The sequence below is a fragment of the Pinus tabuliformis genome, chromosome 3_1 (genome assembly GCF_031772625.1).
Source record: "Pinus tabuliformis cultivar Carrire ecotype Pingquan chromosome 3_1, CPIR1, whole genome shotgun sequence".
Taxonomy (NCBI): Eukaryota; Viridiplantae; Streptophyta; class Pinopsida; order Pinales; family Pinaceae; genus Pinus; species Pinus tabuliformis.
This window is the reverse complement of record NC_142301.1, coordinates 807,462,963-807,481,198: the sequence shown is the minus strand read 5'-3', so window position 1 is coordinate 807,481,198 and position 18,236 is coordinate 807,462,963. Positions and strand designations below refer to the sequence as shown.

Genomic DNA, 18,236 nt, shown 5'->3' with positions numbered 1-18,236 from the left:
TAACAAAATCTAAGATGGATGGTTTAAAGAAAGATGTAGAAGCTAAGATATATGGTGTGGAAGCTAAGATGAATGACGTGGAAGCTAAGATGGACGATTTGAAGATAGATTTGAAGACAAGCATGGAAAATTTGAAGACAGATTTGACAAAGTTTCTACAAGAAATACTTACTAATGGTGAAAGGGTAGTAAAGGAAACTCATGATGAGAAAAAAATAAATGTTAATCATGATTTCACAGACTCTAACGTTGGATCTAAGAACCACCATATTCCAAAAATCGATATGAGGAAGTTTGATGGCAAGGATCCCGCAACATGGATACTACAGATGGAGCAATTTTTCGATCTCAATAATGTGCAAAACACACAAAAGGTACGTATTGCCACTTTATATTTGGAACCAAATCAATTTGTATGGTATCAATGGCTTTGCTCTCGTAAACAAATTGTCACTTGGGAAATTTTTACGGAAGAAATGACAGCACATTATGAGGATACAAAAAGCAACATTTTTTTTAGCCAATTGATAAGTCTCAAACAAAAGGGTTCAATGATGGATCACATTGAGGACTTCCAAAAACTTAACATAAGGGTAAAAGATATTACAGAGGAGCATAGGATTGATGTGTTCATAGGGACTTTAAAGGATAATATCCAACATGAGATTCGCCTTTGGGAACCTGATTCATTGGAGAAGGTATTCAGGTTAGCAAGAAAAATGGAAAGCAAAATTATGGCAACCAAGAAGCCTACCACTCACAACTATAAAGATGGAAGTGTTGTTGCCCCTAGCCTTCCACAACCTATAAGGTTGACACCACAACAATTGGAAGAAAAAAGAGAAAAAGGGCTTTGTTACAATTGTGATAGCAAATACACTAAAGGTCATAAGTGTGATGAGAAAAAATTATTCTACATAGATTGTGAAGAGGAGGAAGAAAAGGAACAAGAAATGTCAAAAGAAGAGGATATCCTCCAAAAACAAACCCTAGATAAACAAGTAATGACTCCAACCATATCTTGTAATGCATTGGTTGGATTTACCACTCCTCAAACTATCAAGATAGAAGGACATATCAAGAAGAAAAAGGTAATAGTGTTGATTGATTCAGGAAGTACCCACAATTTTATTCATTGTAAGATAGCAAAAGAATTAAATTGCTTCCTATATCTAGCACCAGAGTGTCAAGTGATGGTTGCAAGTGGAGGAACAATAAATTTCTCTGGAAAGTGCCATAATATCAAGCTATCCATGGGAGAATATGTATTGAATAGCCCAATGCTTTCCATTCCAATAAGAGGTGTTGATGTTGTACTAGGAGTCCAATGGCTACAATCCTTGGGTACAATAGCTTTTAATTTTCAAGAACTTTTCATGAAATTTCTGCGGAAGGAAAGGAAGTTGAATTAAGGACTATTGCAGGGAAACGAGAAAGATAATCAGCGCTAACAGGTATGACAAAGCTTCTAAAGAAAGAACAATGAGGTGTAGTTGCACAATTATGTTCGCTAGATGTTTCCACATCAAAATCATCTATTTCTCTAGATCTCCAAAAAGTCTTGGACAATCATTCCAAGGTATTTGAGACTCCCAAAGATATCCCCACCTATTCATGATCATGATCATGCTATTCATTTGATTCAAGAAGTGTTCCTCCAAACATCAGGCCGTACAGATATCCCTATGCCCAAAAGAGTGAAATTGAACGTATAGTTGCAGAAATGCTAGAGGATGGATCATGGCGCATGTGTCCGGATTATAGGGAGCTCAACAAGCTCACTATTAAAAATAAGTTTCCCATTCCTATCATTGATGAATTACTGGATGAATTGCACGGATCAATTTACTTCACCAAGTTGGATCTTCGTTCAGGATATCATCAAATCAGAATGAAGACTGAAGACATTCCAAAAACAGCATTTAGAACTCATGAGGGTCATTATGAATTTTTGGTCATGCCTTTTGGCCTTACCAATGCACCTTCTACATTTCAAGGTTTGATAGAATTCCATTTTCAAACCCTTCCTTAGAAAATTTGTGTTAGTATTTTTTGATGATGTACTAATCTACAGCAACTCTTGGAAGGATCATGTTGAACATGTTGACAGGCTACTACAACTATTGGAGGAGAAACAATTATATGCAAAAAGATCCAAATGTTTCTTTGGAGTACAAGAGGTGGAATATCTGGGTCATATTGTATCTCATGAAGGAGTTAAGGTAGACCCTAGCAAAATTAAAGCCATTAAGGAATGGAAAATCCCCACATCGATAAATCATCTGCGAGGATTTATCGGGTTGACAAGGTATTATCGCAAGTTTGTTAAGAATTATGGGAGAATAGCAGCACCTCTAACAACATTATTAAAGAAAGATGCATTTTCATGGACTCTAGAAGCAACAAAGGCCTTCGAACATCTTAAAGAGGCAATGTGCCAAGCACCAGTCTTAGCTACACCGGACTTCACAAAAACCTTTATTGTGGAATGTGATGCTTCAGGAAATGGAATTGGTGTTGTTTTAATGCAAGATAAAAGACCCATTGCTTTTGAAAGTCGTACAATCAAGGGAAAGTTTTTACACAAAGCTATTTATGAGAAGGAAATGTTGGCAATACTACATGCACTTAAGAAATGGTGACCCCACCTAATGGGAAGACACTTCAAGGTAAAAACGGGTCATGATATCCTTAAATACTTTTTAGTCCTCTGGAGAGCAACAAAAGTGGGTCACAAATATGTTGGGTTATGACTTTGAAATCATCTACAAAAAAGGGAAGCAAAATGTGGTGGCAGATGCACTCTCAAGAAAGGATGAGGATGTGGAAGCATTGTTGTGCACCATTTCTATTATCCAACCAGATTGGATAAACAAAGCAAGGGAGGAATGGAAGAATGACGAAGAAGTGTGGGAACTTATTCGAAAGTTACATTAAGATTCCAGTACATCTGATACATTTAGCTGGAAAAACGATTCGTTATGGTACAAAGATCGCTTATACCTCTGTAAGAATTCCCAACTCAAACAAAATATTCTTATGCAATTGCACACTTCTCCCTTAGGAGGGCACTCAGGAGCACTCAGGATTTTTAAAAACTTACCACAGGGTTAAGAATGAATTTTTTTGGGATGGCCTTAAATCGGATATTTAAAAGTTTGTGGCGGAATGTTTGGTTTGCCAACAAAATAAAGTTGAAACAATTAAGACCCCGGATCTATTACAACCTTTATCCATTCCAAGCCAACATTGGGAGGAGGTTTCAGGATTTTATCACAGGTTTACCCAAGTCTGAGGGAAAGAGTGTCATCATGGTGGTAGTTGACAAACTTACGAAGTATGCACACTTTTGTGCATTATCACATCCATTTAAATCCAGTACAGTTTCTACTACATTTATGGAAACAATTCAAAAGCTACATGGAAACCCAATTATTATTGTAAGTGACAGAGATCCCATTTTCACTGGAAATTTTTGGACAGAATTATTTTCTTGTCTTGGTACTCAGTGATCTCATAGCTCATTTTATCATCCTCAATCTGATGGGCAAACTGAGATAGTAAACAAATGTTTGGAAGGATATCTTCGTTGCTTTGTATCTGATAAGCAGACACAATGGGTCAAATGGTTGCCTCTCTCTGAATGGTGGTATAACACTTCCTTCCATACAGCAACAAAAATGACCCCATTTATGGCACTTTATGGACATCAGCCACCATCCATCACATCATATTTAAGAGAAAATTCTAAGGTTCAAGCAGTGGAACATCACATCGAGCATCAACAACATGTCCTCCAACTCTTAAAAGATAACCTCGTGTTGGCGCAGAATAGAATGAAACAACAGGCAGATCAACATCGCAGTGAAAGAAGTTTTGATGTAGGTGACTGGGTATTCATACGGCTACAACCATATAAACAAATGTCCCTCAAGCAAGCTAAGAAGGATAATAAATTATGACCAAAGCATTATGATCCGTACAAGGTGTTGCAAAAGATTGGCACTATGGCATACAAATTGGAGCTTCATGCAGCGTCTCGAGTGCACCCAGTTTTCCATGTTTCATGTTTAAAGAAGGTTATAGGCGACAAGCTCCCAGTTCAAACAGTATTGCCAGAACATGACGAGGAAGGAAAAATTATATTGGAACTAGAAGCAGTCACCGAAACAAGAACTCGACAACTACGAAATCGATCAATTTTGGAGTATCTCATCAAGTGGAAGAACTTATCCGCTGAAGATTCCACATGGGAGGATGAGAATTTTATACAGAAACATCCAGAACTACTCAAGCATTGAGGACAACACTTTTTTGAAAGGAGGGGCATGTTAGGTCCCTATAATACTAGTGATTACCCCATTACTATTGTAGTTGTATATCTTATTAATATTGTTGTGCCCCTATTGTCCCCATATTGTTATTACTGTGCCCCATAGAATCCCTTTATTGTTATTTTTGTGCCTTTATATTATTATTGTTAGGTCGGCTTGGTTATATTGTGACCCCTTAGACTCCTATATATAGAAAGGAGGTTTTGTCATTTGAATCATCCAAGAATCATTCATTTGTGTAATGTAAAGGAGGTTGACCCTCGAAGAGGTTGAATTCTAAGGCGTTGATCTATATTTTGCTATCTTTTTATTGAGCTGGTTTCATAACATCAGCAATGGCGTGTCAAGTTGTGTCATGAGTTGTCAAGGCCACATCACTATTATGGGCCATATCTATTGTAACTGAATGTAATGTAAAGTGGGCGTCCAATGGACACACACATGAAGATGAAGAGTCATGTCAGTTGAAAAGTCATAGGAAGTTGAATGGTCATGAAAGTAGTCCAAGAGTTACAAGGGTCAAGCATCACCCTTGGCTATATATACCCCTCCCATTGTATGAGGAAGGACTCTTCACCTTGGCTCCTCCCACATAGCCTTGAGAGTAGACAGTCAGTTCTTTGAGGAGCAAGGAGTGGCTCCAATGTCTCACTATTGGGACTAGTGATGTATGGTGTACAGGTGTGTCTTGGGACTTTTCCTAATTCAAAAATATGTTAAGGCCAACACATTTTCATGCATGTTTTGAAGATGTTTGTAAGACTATTCTTTCGGCATTTGTAATGCATGTTTATTTCACCTATACTAAGATGGTTGAACTACTTCGGTTGTTTTAGTAATTACATTGTTGGGAATGTATTGTAGTAGTTATCACCGATGTCTCATCCCTATGGACTACCCCGCGGGATATTAGACAAACCATCCTTGTGTATTAGTTATCACCGATGTCACATCCTTGTGGACTACTCTGTGGGATACTCGACAAACCATCTTTGTTTTCTGGTTATAATGATTGTCACATCCATGTGGACTACTCTGCTGGGTGGTGTACGTGTTGTCCCCTTCACTTCGGTTTTAACGACCTTCACATCCATGTGGACTACTCTGCTAGGTGGTGTAGGTGTTGTGCCCTGCACTTTGGTTTTAACGACTGTCGCATCCGCTGTGGACTATTCTGTTGGATGTCGGACATACCTTTTTGGTTCGCGTGTGTCTCTTCCTAAGTGGTGCTATTACCTCTCATTTAGAGACTTACTTTACTCTCCCCCTTTGCAATAAGAGAACCGAGACACAAGTTACATTACGTTCTCACCAGACACACTTACCTTGATGTTTGAAGATACCAATGCAATGCTCTCATGTGTTGATATCTAGAGTCTAAGGCATATCTCTAAGTATATGGAAATCGGGCCTTTATACCTAATGGGGCTCCTACACCAAGGTGTGAGGTCTAGTTGGGACTTCATACCAGAGAGATCCTGTGAATGTTGGCGAGTCTGGCACCGTCAACAACATCATAACCAAATATCCTAAGATTCTTAAGGGATGGTTTCTTATCTATCCATATCGTGAGTGGAGTCTTCTCATCCAACGTTGATGAGAGTGATCAATTCACCAAGGAACATACAGTATACAGTCCCACTGCACAATATTTTTGTCCTAACCCTGCACCACTGAGCATACTCCTTGCTTTTTCCATCAGCGTCTTATTCATACTTTCTACAACTACATTTTGTTGAAGTGTGTAAATAATAGTCTTCTTATTTACTATACTACACTTCTTACAGAACTCTCCACCATTATATGTCCTCAACACCTTGATTTTATTCTCTATTTGAGTTTCCACAAGAGCCTTAAACTCTTTGAATTTGTCCAAGACTTTAGATTTTTTCCTAAGGAAATAAATGTGTGTTCATCAAGAAGTCATTTACATGTGATACATAGTACAAATATTTACCCAGTAATAGAAGTGACATAGGTCCAAACACGTCACTACGCACTAACTGTAATATTCTCTCTATCCTCGTAGCACTAGAAGAAAATGTCACCTGATTCTACTTTCCATATATGCAATGTTCACAAAAAACAAAATCTAGAGAGCACTTAGATATACCTTCTACCATACCTTTAACATGTAGTACTCAAAGGCTCTTCTCTCAAAGACTTTAGATTTATTTCTAATGAAATAAATGTGTATTCATCAAGAATTCATCTACAAACAAAATAGTACACAATTTACCAAGTGATAGAACTAACATAGATCCAAACACAACACTATGCACTAATTGTAATATTCTCTCTATCCTCATAACACTAGACAAGAATATCACCAGATTTTTCTTTCCATATAAGCAATATTCACAAGAAAGAAAATCTAGAGAGCACTTAGATATACCTTCTACCATACCTTTACCATGTAGTACTTGAAGGCCCTTCTCTCAAATATGTCCCAGTCTTCAATGCCATAGCAGTGTTCTTTTCAAAAACTATTTTTCTTCTTCAACTCCACTCTTAGGAGTAATGGAATTATTGCACTCTTCACTAATAATGTTTCCCAACAACTTATTCATAGTTCCACTCCAAACTCACCTTAACAATAACATTTATCCTTGAAAACTCATGTATGATTCTTTTTCAAACACTATTTTTACACCTGCATTACACATCTTGCTTAAAGAAGTCAAATTTCTAGCCAACCCTACTATGTGCAGAACATCAAGGAGTCTTCTAATTGTTCCATCCATGAGCTTCAACTTGAATTTTCATCATCCTATGATTCTAGCTCTCAAGTCATATAGTTAAACATGGTCCATCATCATATCTTTTATACTTTCAAAACCACTGCATGTGAGGTCACATGAAAAGATGCACCTTAGTCAACCACCTATGCCTCATGATTTATAAGTGTGATTGAATAAGCCAAGTACACATCCCCTCCTTTTTCTAAGGAGGATTTTACTTTTGTGTAAGGAGTACCATCAAGTCCCTTCACTCTCTCAACACTTTTGTCTACATTATTTCTTGGAATACCCTTCTTTTTCACATCTCCAATATACCTTTACGATTTTTCTTATAAATTTACAGCATCATCTAGATTTGGATCTCCCACTTGAGAACTTATTTTAATTTCTTTCTATCCTAAGTGTGTTCTCTTACATATAAGCATTTGCACTCTGACTTTCCATGTTTTGTCTCATCTCTTCCAATAATAAGGACGAGACTATTCTATCAAAACTTTAAGTAGTTGCATTACTATCTATGTCAGCAACCAGACTACCCCACAAGTCTAGTAGAGAACACAACAAGTTGATACACTCATCTTCATCTGAAATCTTGATATTAACAAATAATAGTTAACTTCCCACGATATTGAAGGCATTAAAATGCCCTATCAACAATTCTTCATTCTTCATCCTCGGGGTACACATCTTTTTCTACAGGAATAATTTGTTCACTAAGGACATATAATGATACAAAGTCCTAACTTGTTCGACAATGCCTTCACTGTAACTTCTCCTAAAACATCCAATAATATTGAATCTGAGAGACACGATAGTATTGTTAGATTTGTTTTATGATTCAACTTGGTCTAGTTTTTTGTCACATCCCTATTGTTGCAATACTCAAATCCACAGAGAGACACGATAGTATTGTTCTATTTGTTTTATGATTCAACTTGGTCTAGTTTTTTGTCACATCCCTATTGTTGCAATACTCAGATCCACAACAATCCACTGATATTTTTCCACCAAAATATCTTCCATTTTGAGATTCCAGAACTCAAAGCTTTTCCAATTGAATTTCTTGATCTCTATCTTTGAAATGCTCACTACCTTTCACCACAAGGACCATATCACGGATCTCCCACTATAACAAAGTTTTCCATAGGCCTAAGCCAAAGCCCTTAGCCACAAAGACATCCCTTGAAGCCAAATTGCTTTTTTGTTGAATGTTGGATTTAACCATGTACAATTAATCATTGCAAAAATATTCTTAACAAAAACAAAAAAGGTGCAATGGCGCACACAGATTTAACACTGAGGTTTAGCCCTGGAAACCCAAACCAAAAAGACCAAAAAAAATTCAATATATTCAATATTTTACAATGCTACAATACAATAAGTATATCCTACAACATCTATAAACCCCCAATCCACTAATCATGGATTACAATGCAACCATAGTTCCTAACTGAAGATACAAAACCGTGAATTGAACGACCATGAACCACAAAAAATTGCTAAATGCAAAAATCGTGTGCTAAAAACTGCCAAAAACGAATGTAAAAAACCATCCAAAATAAAATATTTTAGGGACTCCACCTCACTTGTGACCCCATCTGCTATGTATGGTGCAACAAGTAACTCATGGAGGTAGTGCAAAAATAATAACACATACCCAACAATACATCCTATAAATTGATTTATGCCTTGACCAACACACTTCATGTAGAGTTCATAGTGTATGGATTTTCAAGAATATTTGGGAGTACAAAACCCTAACCTTAATCAAGAGTCCAAGCATGCAAAAACCCTAACCTTGATTGGAGATAGCCAAAGGGACAAGTTAAATATTGAATCACGAGGAAAGAAAAAAATTTGTTCCTATTGTATTGATTTATTGTCTCATAGATGTTTAAAGCAAAGGAGTGGGATATTGTGAGAAAAACATTGGTAGAAGACTATCTAGTAATGATTTAGACCAAAATACTTATTGCAACTCCATTGTGAGTCCATATTTCTTTGTATTTGCATTTTATATCTAAGAAGAAAAAAGTAAGACTTAATCTTCACCTTCCAATTTGATTTTCCCATGTTGGCTTTCCCAAGCTACATGTTATGTTCATTGTGTGAATGGTGTGATGATTTCATTGTTGTCGCTTCCTTTTTTATATTTATGAGTTTATTTCAAGGTTTTAAGTGTCATCACTACACTACTATGTTTTAATTATCTAAACTCACTACAAAAGAGAGGATAACCTCACAATATTTCGTCTTTAACTAGTAAGCTTTGTTGTGATGAACTATCTAGTGGAATATACACTACAATTTAGAAAACATCCAAAGCAAGCCCCACTACCACCTGGTCCTTAATTATTGGTCCATATATACATAAGAGGCTCTGAGGCTTGCCATATGGTGATTTATAACTGGTTGTAATTGTTAAAATGGCCTCCAAGTCCTTACAAGGGCTCTTTGATCTCCATGGTCATCCAAATCGATCCAAAATATTATAGAAAGTGGTGCATTAATTATAAAGTCCACAAAAGACTATGTCCACTCATCAAAACATAAGAAACCAAATATACTTAACTTGTCAAATTGAAATTTTATAAGATGTGCATTTAATCAAGCATTGGGTTCAAGGTAGATCTTATGTAACATGAAGATGGAAGGAAAAATCTACCTAGACCTACAACGTTGAAGCCTTAATAAAACCCAATTCAAATTTCCTAAAATATGGAGCCCAATAATTAGCTAAGTTTTGAAATTGTAAGAGTTATTCAAATATTTTAAGTTCCCATTACTCCCCACTACCGTCGTCCTCTCAATGGCCCACATTTCATGCTACCTCATATTCTAGTTAAATTGTCGTACCATATAGCACCATCTAATTGGTCTATAAACCTATGGAGTTAGTATTATTGATGTCAAAGACTTTGTCAAACTTTCTACTCATGCCATGTTTTCATTGGTTCTCAAATCATTAACATGGCAAGATCTTATGCATCTAGGAAATATCAAACATTGTGTCTCTCCTTTGTGCTTCCCTTTAATACCCAAGTCAACATCTTGTTGTCTACCTTGAATATGTGATCCTTAGTTAGCTGCCCAATTTGATGACACGACCTCTTTGTGTCACATGGATCCAACTAGGCTGAACCAAATGTCTCTTTCATCCAGTCACCCCGGTGCCATATTTCAAACATGAATGTGGGATCGCATTAAACACATCAAGCACAACCAAACTAGGCCTTCCAGAGGCCAACCACCTCAACCCTCAACCAATGATTCCACCTCACGGTCGAACATCACTAACCATCACCAAATCAGTGTCTACCCAAATTGTTCGAGGTCCGGAGTGTTTGTTCCAACTCAGCTTCCCAGACTAATAACTCAACCCACAGCTGTTGTCGAGCTTCCAAACATTTGTCCAACCAAGGCTCCAAGGCCAGTAACTCAAATGTCAAGTGTAGGCACCCCTTGGATAGGAATTTTAATTCCGCATCCAATGGGTGCCTACACTTGACATTTGAGTAAATATATGAGACAAACTAAAAATACAATAAATAAAAAAGTAGTTTTGTTTCTTTTCTTTAAAACAAACTCTCTTATTTTATTCTTTTACCTATTAATGTATATTTAACTTAGGAAACTCATTTTAGACCCTAATATTCCCCTAATGAATGTAAATTCCAAGTCTATCCTATACTTGAGTCTATGGAAGGAGCCATGCATCCTAAGAAAAATAGCCTAAAATACCATATCCTTCTAAGACCAAAAGTTTATGAAATATAATTAAGTGTTGTGTTGGGGTTGTAGAAGGCCCTGTGGAGAAATAATATAAAGGAACGTGAAATCCCCCCAACTATAGGGGCCCAAAATATTTATGAAACCTAAGGGATTCCATCTTTGAGTTTGAGTTTGAGTTGAACACTTAGAAACTTACTTGATGAGAAGGCAAGGAGCCATATCCCTAGAGGATGATGCAACAATGTGCATGGTTCCCATTACTTAGGCCTTGGTCACTATATGATGTTAATGTAAATATGATACATGACAATGTATGATTAGTCCATGCATCCTACAACTATGCATTGTTGATATCATGTTGTCATAGTACATTGATATATGTCACATGGTATTTACTCCTTGTTGGCACTGTAATATGCCCTAAGGTTAACATGGTTATTGGTCTAATTGAGCACTTAACAATGCTCGTTGTGATTCCTATTCTTGCATAATGGTAGCATAAGATCCTAAATCCTCTTGGCACTTTCAAACCCAAAATCATTATCGAATCCAATGTAAGGATGGTGATGAATCCATCAAAAGGTTTGTGCAACTTAGGAACATAATGCGCTAAATATGCCTAGGCTTATAGACCCAAAATGGAATAGGAGTAAGGTTAATTGAGAGTGTTAGTCACATGGGGAAATCCACTAGCCTTACTTCTTTAATGATCATCTAGCACTCCACCAAAATGAAGGAGACCAAGGTTGCTTTCTTCACAAGGACTCCACCATTAGAGAATACCCTTTTGATAATCATTAAATATTAATGGAATCAAAATTTAATAGATTCTTTCACTACCATGTAGTGTTTTGGAAGACCTATGAAAACATCATCACATCAAGGGATATGCCTTGAAAAACCAAAGGTGTAGATCTAATAGGTATGACTCTTCTACAAAGATATTTTGTTTTTGAGTTTCATTACAAGACTATGAAACACTAGTTGCAACATGATGAGAATTGAAAGAAACTAAACCCAAAATACTATTGAGTATAACATTGTTACAATACTAACTAAAATGTGTAGGTATGTGTGGTTTTTTCAAAGTGTAAAACACAAATCTTGTTTAGCAAGTTTGAAAGTTCTATTTGTGTTTGTAGTTTCTAAAATTGAATGTTTTGCTCACATAATGTGTTTGGGGTATAGATAATAGAGATTTGATTGACATTTTGGGCTTAATTCTTAAAAGCATCTCTAGACGAAGTACATTGAACCTTGTGCTCACACCATGTGTTTGGGATATAATTATAGAAATTTGATTGATATTTTGGGCTCAATGACTAGTAGCTTAAAAGCAAATCTGGAGGAAATGAGGAAGTCTTATGCAAGACTCCTAGCAACATTTATTGGTGGTGATTAGTGACAATTACCAAGGGAAATCAACAGCCCTAGCCACAATGATTGTTTTACTTTCAACATAAGCAATGACAAACTAATGAGACCAATGGTAATGGCTACCTAGGGGAGTTCAACATCAAGTTGAAAATTCTTCCATGCAAGAGCAATTGCAAACCAAAGAGTTCCAAAATGGTGAGAGTTGTCATCCAGTGTGAATTGTTCATCATCAAAAGTTCAAGATATTGATAGCTTTAGGAATCTTTTGGATCTCTAGTTTGAGAGGTTTTTCTAACAAATAACAAACTACAATATTAATTTTCACAGTTGGTAAACGGTCACGTTTGTGACCTATAATAGGAAGAACATGGGTATGGGATCCTTGGTGGTGGGGAGGAGATTCCTTCTGAAAGCTAACCCACCAAGGCATAACCTTAATTAGAAACCTCGATACTTTCAAAAAATGTGATCATAATAATTTCTTGATTTAATTATCATGTGATTAAACTGTGACAATATATGATGCAACCAAATTATCCTATAGTTAAAAGAGTAGTACATAAATATTTTGTTGCATCACTAATTAAATGTTTATATTCTCTACTTTCGTGTACACCTATGAACATGTCCATGCATCCTTGAAAGAGTAGTATCGAAGTATACAATCTAGTCATTGGTTTACAATTACTCATATGTAAAATAATATGTGGACAAAGTTAGAATAAATAGGAATGAAGGGTAGTGAAAGATTAACCATTTAAAATTTACATAAATGCATATTTATTCTAAAAAATACAAAACAGCAAATGCCAAAAGTATGATACAATATTGTATGGGACTATTTCTTCTTTTAGTTGTGAAAAAATCATGATCACATTATTTTAAATATTATTTTATTTTATTGAATTTATCTTCAAAAGCATACTCGATTTTACAAAATCAAAATTGGAAAATCATACCTCAATTAAAGTAATGGTAAAGACCTAATTTTCACATCTTGCAAATTTAACATTTAAGTAATGGTAAAGACCTAATTTTCACATCTTGCAAATTTAACATTTTTCTTGAACAAAACACAAACAAAATATCTTTTAAACACTACCTTATGTAGAAGGTAATAACTAATTTTCACATTTTGCACATCTTAATATTTTCTTAAATAGAACACAACCAAAATATCATTTCTATATGCTAATTGTCTCGACTTACAGCAACGATTAGTAACACATGGCACAAAGTTTTTGAACAACATACAATTGATCTTTCTTTTTGAGGGAAGAGAGTGGAAAGGTATAGATGAACACAAGTAAAAGCACTCGATACAATACTACAGTAGAAACAAGTTGAGCTTAAATCTATTTAGGTCAATAACAATTACTTTATGTTAGAATGGGCCCTGAAATCATCACAAGTTGCCGCTTTCTTCTTGATAATGGTTGTGCTTTTAACCTTACCACTTGTCAAAAAGGTAATCTCTAATTGTTGAGATAGAAACCTCAAAATTACTTCATATCAACACATACAAAAAAATGATTTCAATGTAATGCCATGTATCTTTGAGTTGAAGGAAGAACAACAAACTCAAAATCACCAAATAAAATATATTTAAGACAAATTGTGGAATAAGATGCATCGCCAATAATTTGATACAATCTCCTAACATTGTTATGCACAATTAGACCCTTCATTGCAAACTACAAAGTTTATATTGATTTTTCACTATTGACTATAACTTGCTCTTTAACAACATTATTGATATCCGTTTAAATTACTGCATAAAATACATATGCTTATATTTAAAAAGTTAAATATATAACATATAACATTATAATATGCTAAATGACATTACCATGATGTCAAAGTCATATTTAACATATATCATTATAATATGCTAAATCATATTACCATATTACCATGATGTCAAAGTCATATTTAACATATATCAATATAATATGCTAAATCATATTACTATAATATTAATGAAAATGATATATGCTAAATCATATTACTATAATGTTAATGAAAATGATATATGCTAAATCATATTACTATAATGTTAATGAAAAATTACAATTTCTCTTAGAAAGAAAACATATCCAATTTTTAGGACTTCAAAATCAATATCAAAGAGTCCAAATTTGTTAAACTTATGATTGCAAACAAAAAGCTTATATATTCACAATAAATCACTTGAATCATATTACTATAATGCTAATGAAAAATTACAAATTCACTTAGAAAGAAAACATATCCAATTTTTAGGACTTCAAAATCGATATCAAAGAGTCCAAATTGGTTAAACCCATGAAATTGCAAACTAGAAGCTTACATTCACAATAAATCACACCTAGTTAGAATTCCAGCTTTCTTAATTAAAATTCTTTATATAATTTTGAAGCACTTCATAGTATACTTATGCTTATAATAATTTATATACCAGTCAAATGATATTACCATAATAATAGGGAATCCCAATTTTGTTAAAAATGAGGAGCATATTCCCATTTTTATAGAACTTCAGTATGTGATTGGCTCTGAGTCCTTCCCAGTGTGACAACATCTGACATTTTGTGGCCTTCGCTACACTTAGCAAAGAACCTCAATACAGAATATATCTATACGCTTCGCTCCTCTTAGGTGGAAAATGGGTAATGGGAGGCCCACATCGGAAACCTCCAACGGATTGTCACTTTTAATCTCACTCTCTCCCCCAATTTGTGAATAAAGAAGACACCCGCCATCTTGTTCGGAGAGGGGGCACTAGCTCCGAACAGTGCAAGAATGTTGAATTTGGTGGTGTGGGGTGCGCCTACCAGCTTCGGAGAAAATAAATACTCACCGTGAATTAGCTGCTACCCATCCTTGTCTGTCATATTACAATATAATAAACGGATCTGATGGAGGGAGAAGTGGGTGGAGTGGCTTGTAAAAGGCCACCAAAGTAATTAACTAAAACACCCGAGCCCTCAATAATTATTAGTGTTATGCCAAAACCTTTTGGGGCCCACCTTTCATAAATTAGTAAGAATTTTCAGGTTTTCTCAAAACCTCCATTGATGTAATGGGTGTGAAGAGGATTCATGGTTTAGGGTGTGAAAAGGAGTAAATCATGAAGTTTCTAATATTTATTTATTTTTATTTTATTTTTTATTATATTTATTATAGTGAATTTTTATTTTTTTATTATAGTTTTATTATAATGAATTAGTAATTGGGTGGGGAGTAGTTTGGACAAGGCTTAAAGATCAAATAGTAGCTTCCACTATAACACCAAGAATTCCAACACAACCGTAAACCAGATATACCAAAAATTTATGACTTAGCAATGGTGAGAGAGGCTCCACAAAGATGGAAGAGCCTACTCCTTGGGCCTTATTAAAACAGGTCAAAAATAAACCCATTAGATTTAAAACCAGATGGAGAAAATAACATCACATTATACCAACCACTTGACCATCTCACAAAAAGACGAGAAACCCTAATAATCACTAAGAACATTACCCCCTAAAAGTTATCATTAATTAAAACACCGTTCCATAATAAACATCATTGCATGAATTATTAGTGTCCTCAAAATCTTCACTGAAGGGTCCATCTTTCATAAATTAATAGCGTTTCTTTCATAAATTAATAGCGTTTCTTTCCTAAATTAATAGCGTTTCCTAGGTCCAATGCTAGAAAAGCCAAAAAAAAAAAAAAATCACTAAACAACATAGTGATGACCCCTATAAGTTGGAAGTTTTACATTAGAAACGGCTAATCAAAAATTCAAGATAGACTGTTCAAGCATACACATTGCCGTGACATCTAAAGCTCAGCTCGACATTCTTGTCTATTATTTGCTTGCACTTTTGGTATTTATCCTTGTAACCACACTTGTGTTGGTTGGTTATTCCTCTTGTAATCACACCCGCTGATCCCAAACAACAAATGAATACATCTAGATCTCTAAACTTTCTATGGTTAAAGCCAGTAGTAGTTCAAAATAGCAGGTTTTTCCTATATTCACATCCATCGTTTCTCAATTACACCATTCATACTGAACTACGAACACTCCAATCTTATATCCCAATGAGATTTCATTTCTCAAATACACCATTCTTTAAAACCCAAAAAGAGTTCACTGTTTTTAACTCATCATGCAGAACCAGAATCTTTGATATCTGATTCGCAAAAAAACAAATCTGTACATAAACAATGGACTTTACATAGTGTGGTTTTGGTCCACATTGTCAACATATTTTCAATTAAGATATGGTGCATCTGAATATGGCTTGACAATTTTCCACAAATTAGGCATCATGGCTCGTCACCATCGCTCGCAGTACCATTCCCACCCATAATCATGTCTGATCCATCGGCATCTATCAATTTAGCTCTGTACAAAGCACAAGGAATGACTTTGAAACATTCAGAAGTGATTTGGCAATAAAAGGAACCAATTCAAACACTATAATTTGAAGATTGGTTGATCATAAATTATCCCAACAGACAAGATAGCAAGTAGGGTTGCAACCCACCGCTCTAATATGAACTTCCCTTCTTTGTACTTCTGCGTCTTCTCATGTGCAACTTCCTGCAATCAGCGCAGAACACTTTAGAAACAGAGACTTTTATGTAAATGACTGTATGGAGCACACTCTTTGCACGTTGATGGTAAATCGGTGGGTTTAAATGTTACGAAAAATTGAAGCTTAAAGATGAATCAGAACGAAAAAGGTACATAGGAACGTATTAGTATTGACAATTGAGTGGAATTAGGAGAAGGTGACAAGAGGTGGAAATTGTTGTAGGGTTATATAGGGTTTTCCATTTAATTACCTGGCATGTTTAACATTTGTTTTCCAAGACGGCACCTCCAAAGACCCCAGAAACTTGCACCAACAGATTACAAGGTCATTCTCCCAAACCTAATGTCATCCATGATTGCTTTGCTGTAGCACAAGTTATGTTTGAGATCAGAAAAGTTAGAATATTGCCTTAATTGCTTATTTTGTGGGTAAAATTCCACCAGAGGCTGTGTTTATGCAGTAAGTTCATGGTACCAGGCAATGTCACATGGTTCGGGTTCGAGTTCATGTTGGGCAAAAATTGGTTCAGTTTGAGTTTGGAATTTTTATGAGGTTCAAATGAGGTTTGTCTATATATATAGGATAAAATAGTAAGAAATCAACATCAGTAAACATCAAAAATGTTGTCACAGACATTGAAATTCCAAGGATAAATTACAAGTTTGAGTTGTGACATGAGGTTATGAGTTTTGATCTATACACTTGGTTAATGACTGTGAAGTTCAATGAGGTTCGCCGAACTTCAAAAAAAAATTAAGGTTCGCCAAAATTCAAACCTCAAGGTTAAAGTTCGACAAAACTTGTGACATAGGTACCAGGGAGGTTTATGCATGGAGTTTCTAACCAGTTTACCCTGGTTCTGTAGGAACAGCATGGTACTGAGCCAGATCAATGAGGCCAACGTTTTTGTCAACTGCATTATTTTGCTGAAATATGATAATATCTGACCTGGGTAGAATTTCTGAAGATTCCAATTAACTTCCTTGTACAGTTCAATGTCAAATTGCAACAACCATTGATGCTCTATATGGGTGTTTGGGCACACTGCTCCCCAAAGTGGGCTAGGGCCTGCATTGACTTCAATTTGCCAAAAGGCCTCAGAAACAAGATTTTGATCCCATTCCCTCAACGTTTTCAATGCCTACTTCGATTATCATGATAGGTTTCACAGAAATAAAGACTTTCCACTGTTAAAGACTGTGAACCAAGAACAAGAGACTACACCACCACCCTTCACTCAAAGCCAGTGGCTGATAATGAGAAATAAACAGGTTCAGAGGAAGAAGAATAAAAGAATAATCCTAGGCATGCTTCAACTTTAGAGCCAAAACCCAAAGAGAATCAAACTGTCTGTGAGGGATGCCCCTGCTGCAACCTCGCCAAGTAATAAGATAAGAATAGATAAGATAATTTTCTTTGTAGAAGATCGAAGGTCTGAATCCTAAGAGTGGAGCACGGAAACAAAGCAGAAGCGCAGGTAT

At 35.6% G+C, this 18,236-nt stretch overlaps 1 protein-coding gene across 4 annotated transcripts in view; it reads right to left on the bottom strand.

Annotated features, from left to right (window-relative positions):
- Positions 1 to 16,160: 16,160 nt before the first annotated feature.
- The window catches only part of LOC149189914 (protein yippee-like), a 38,428-nt gene continuing 36,352 nt past the window's right edge, over positions 16,161 to 18,236 (bottom strand). For all 4 annotated transcript variants that reach the window (XM_089411974.1, XM_089411975.1, XM_089411973.1 and 1 more), the window contains 2 exons: positions 16,705 to 16,760; positions 16,161 to 16,562 (listed from right to left, as the gene is read on the bottom strand). In XM_089411974.1, the coding sequence (XP_089268100.1) occupies positions 16,484 to 16,562; positions 16,705 to 16,760 (135 nt within the window). In that variant the 3' untranslated portion in view covers positions 16,161 to 16,483. The remainder of the gene's footprint in view (positions 16,563 to 16,704; positions 16,761 to 18,236) is intronic.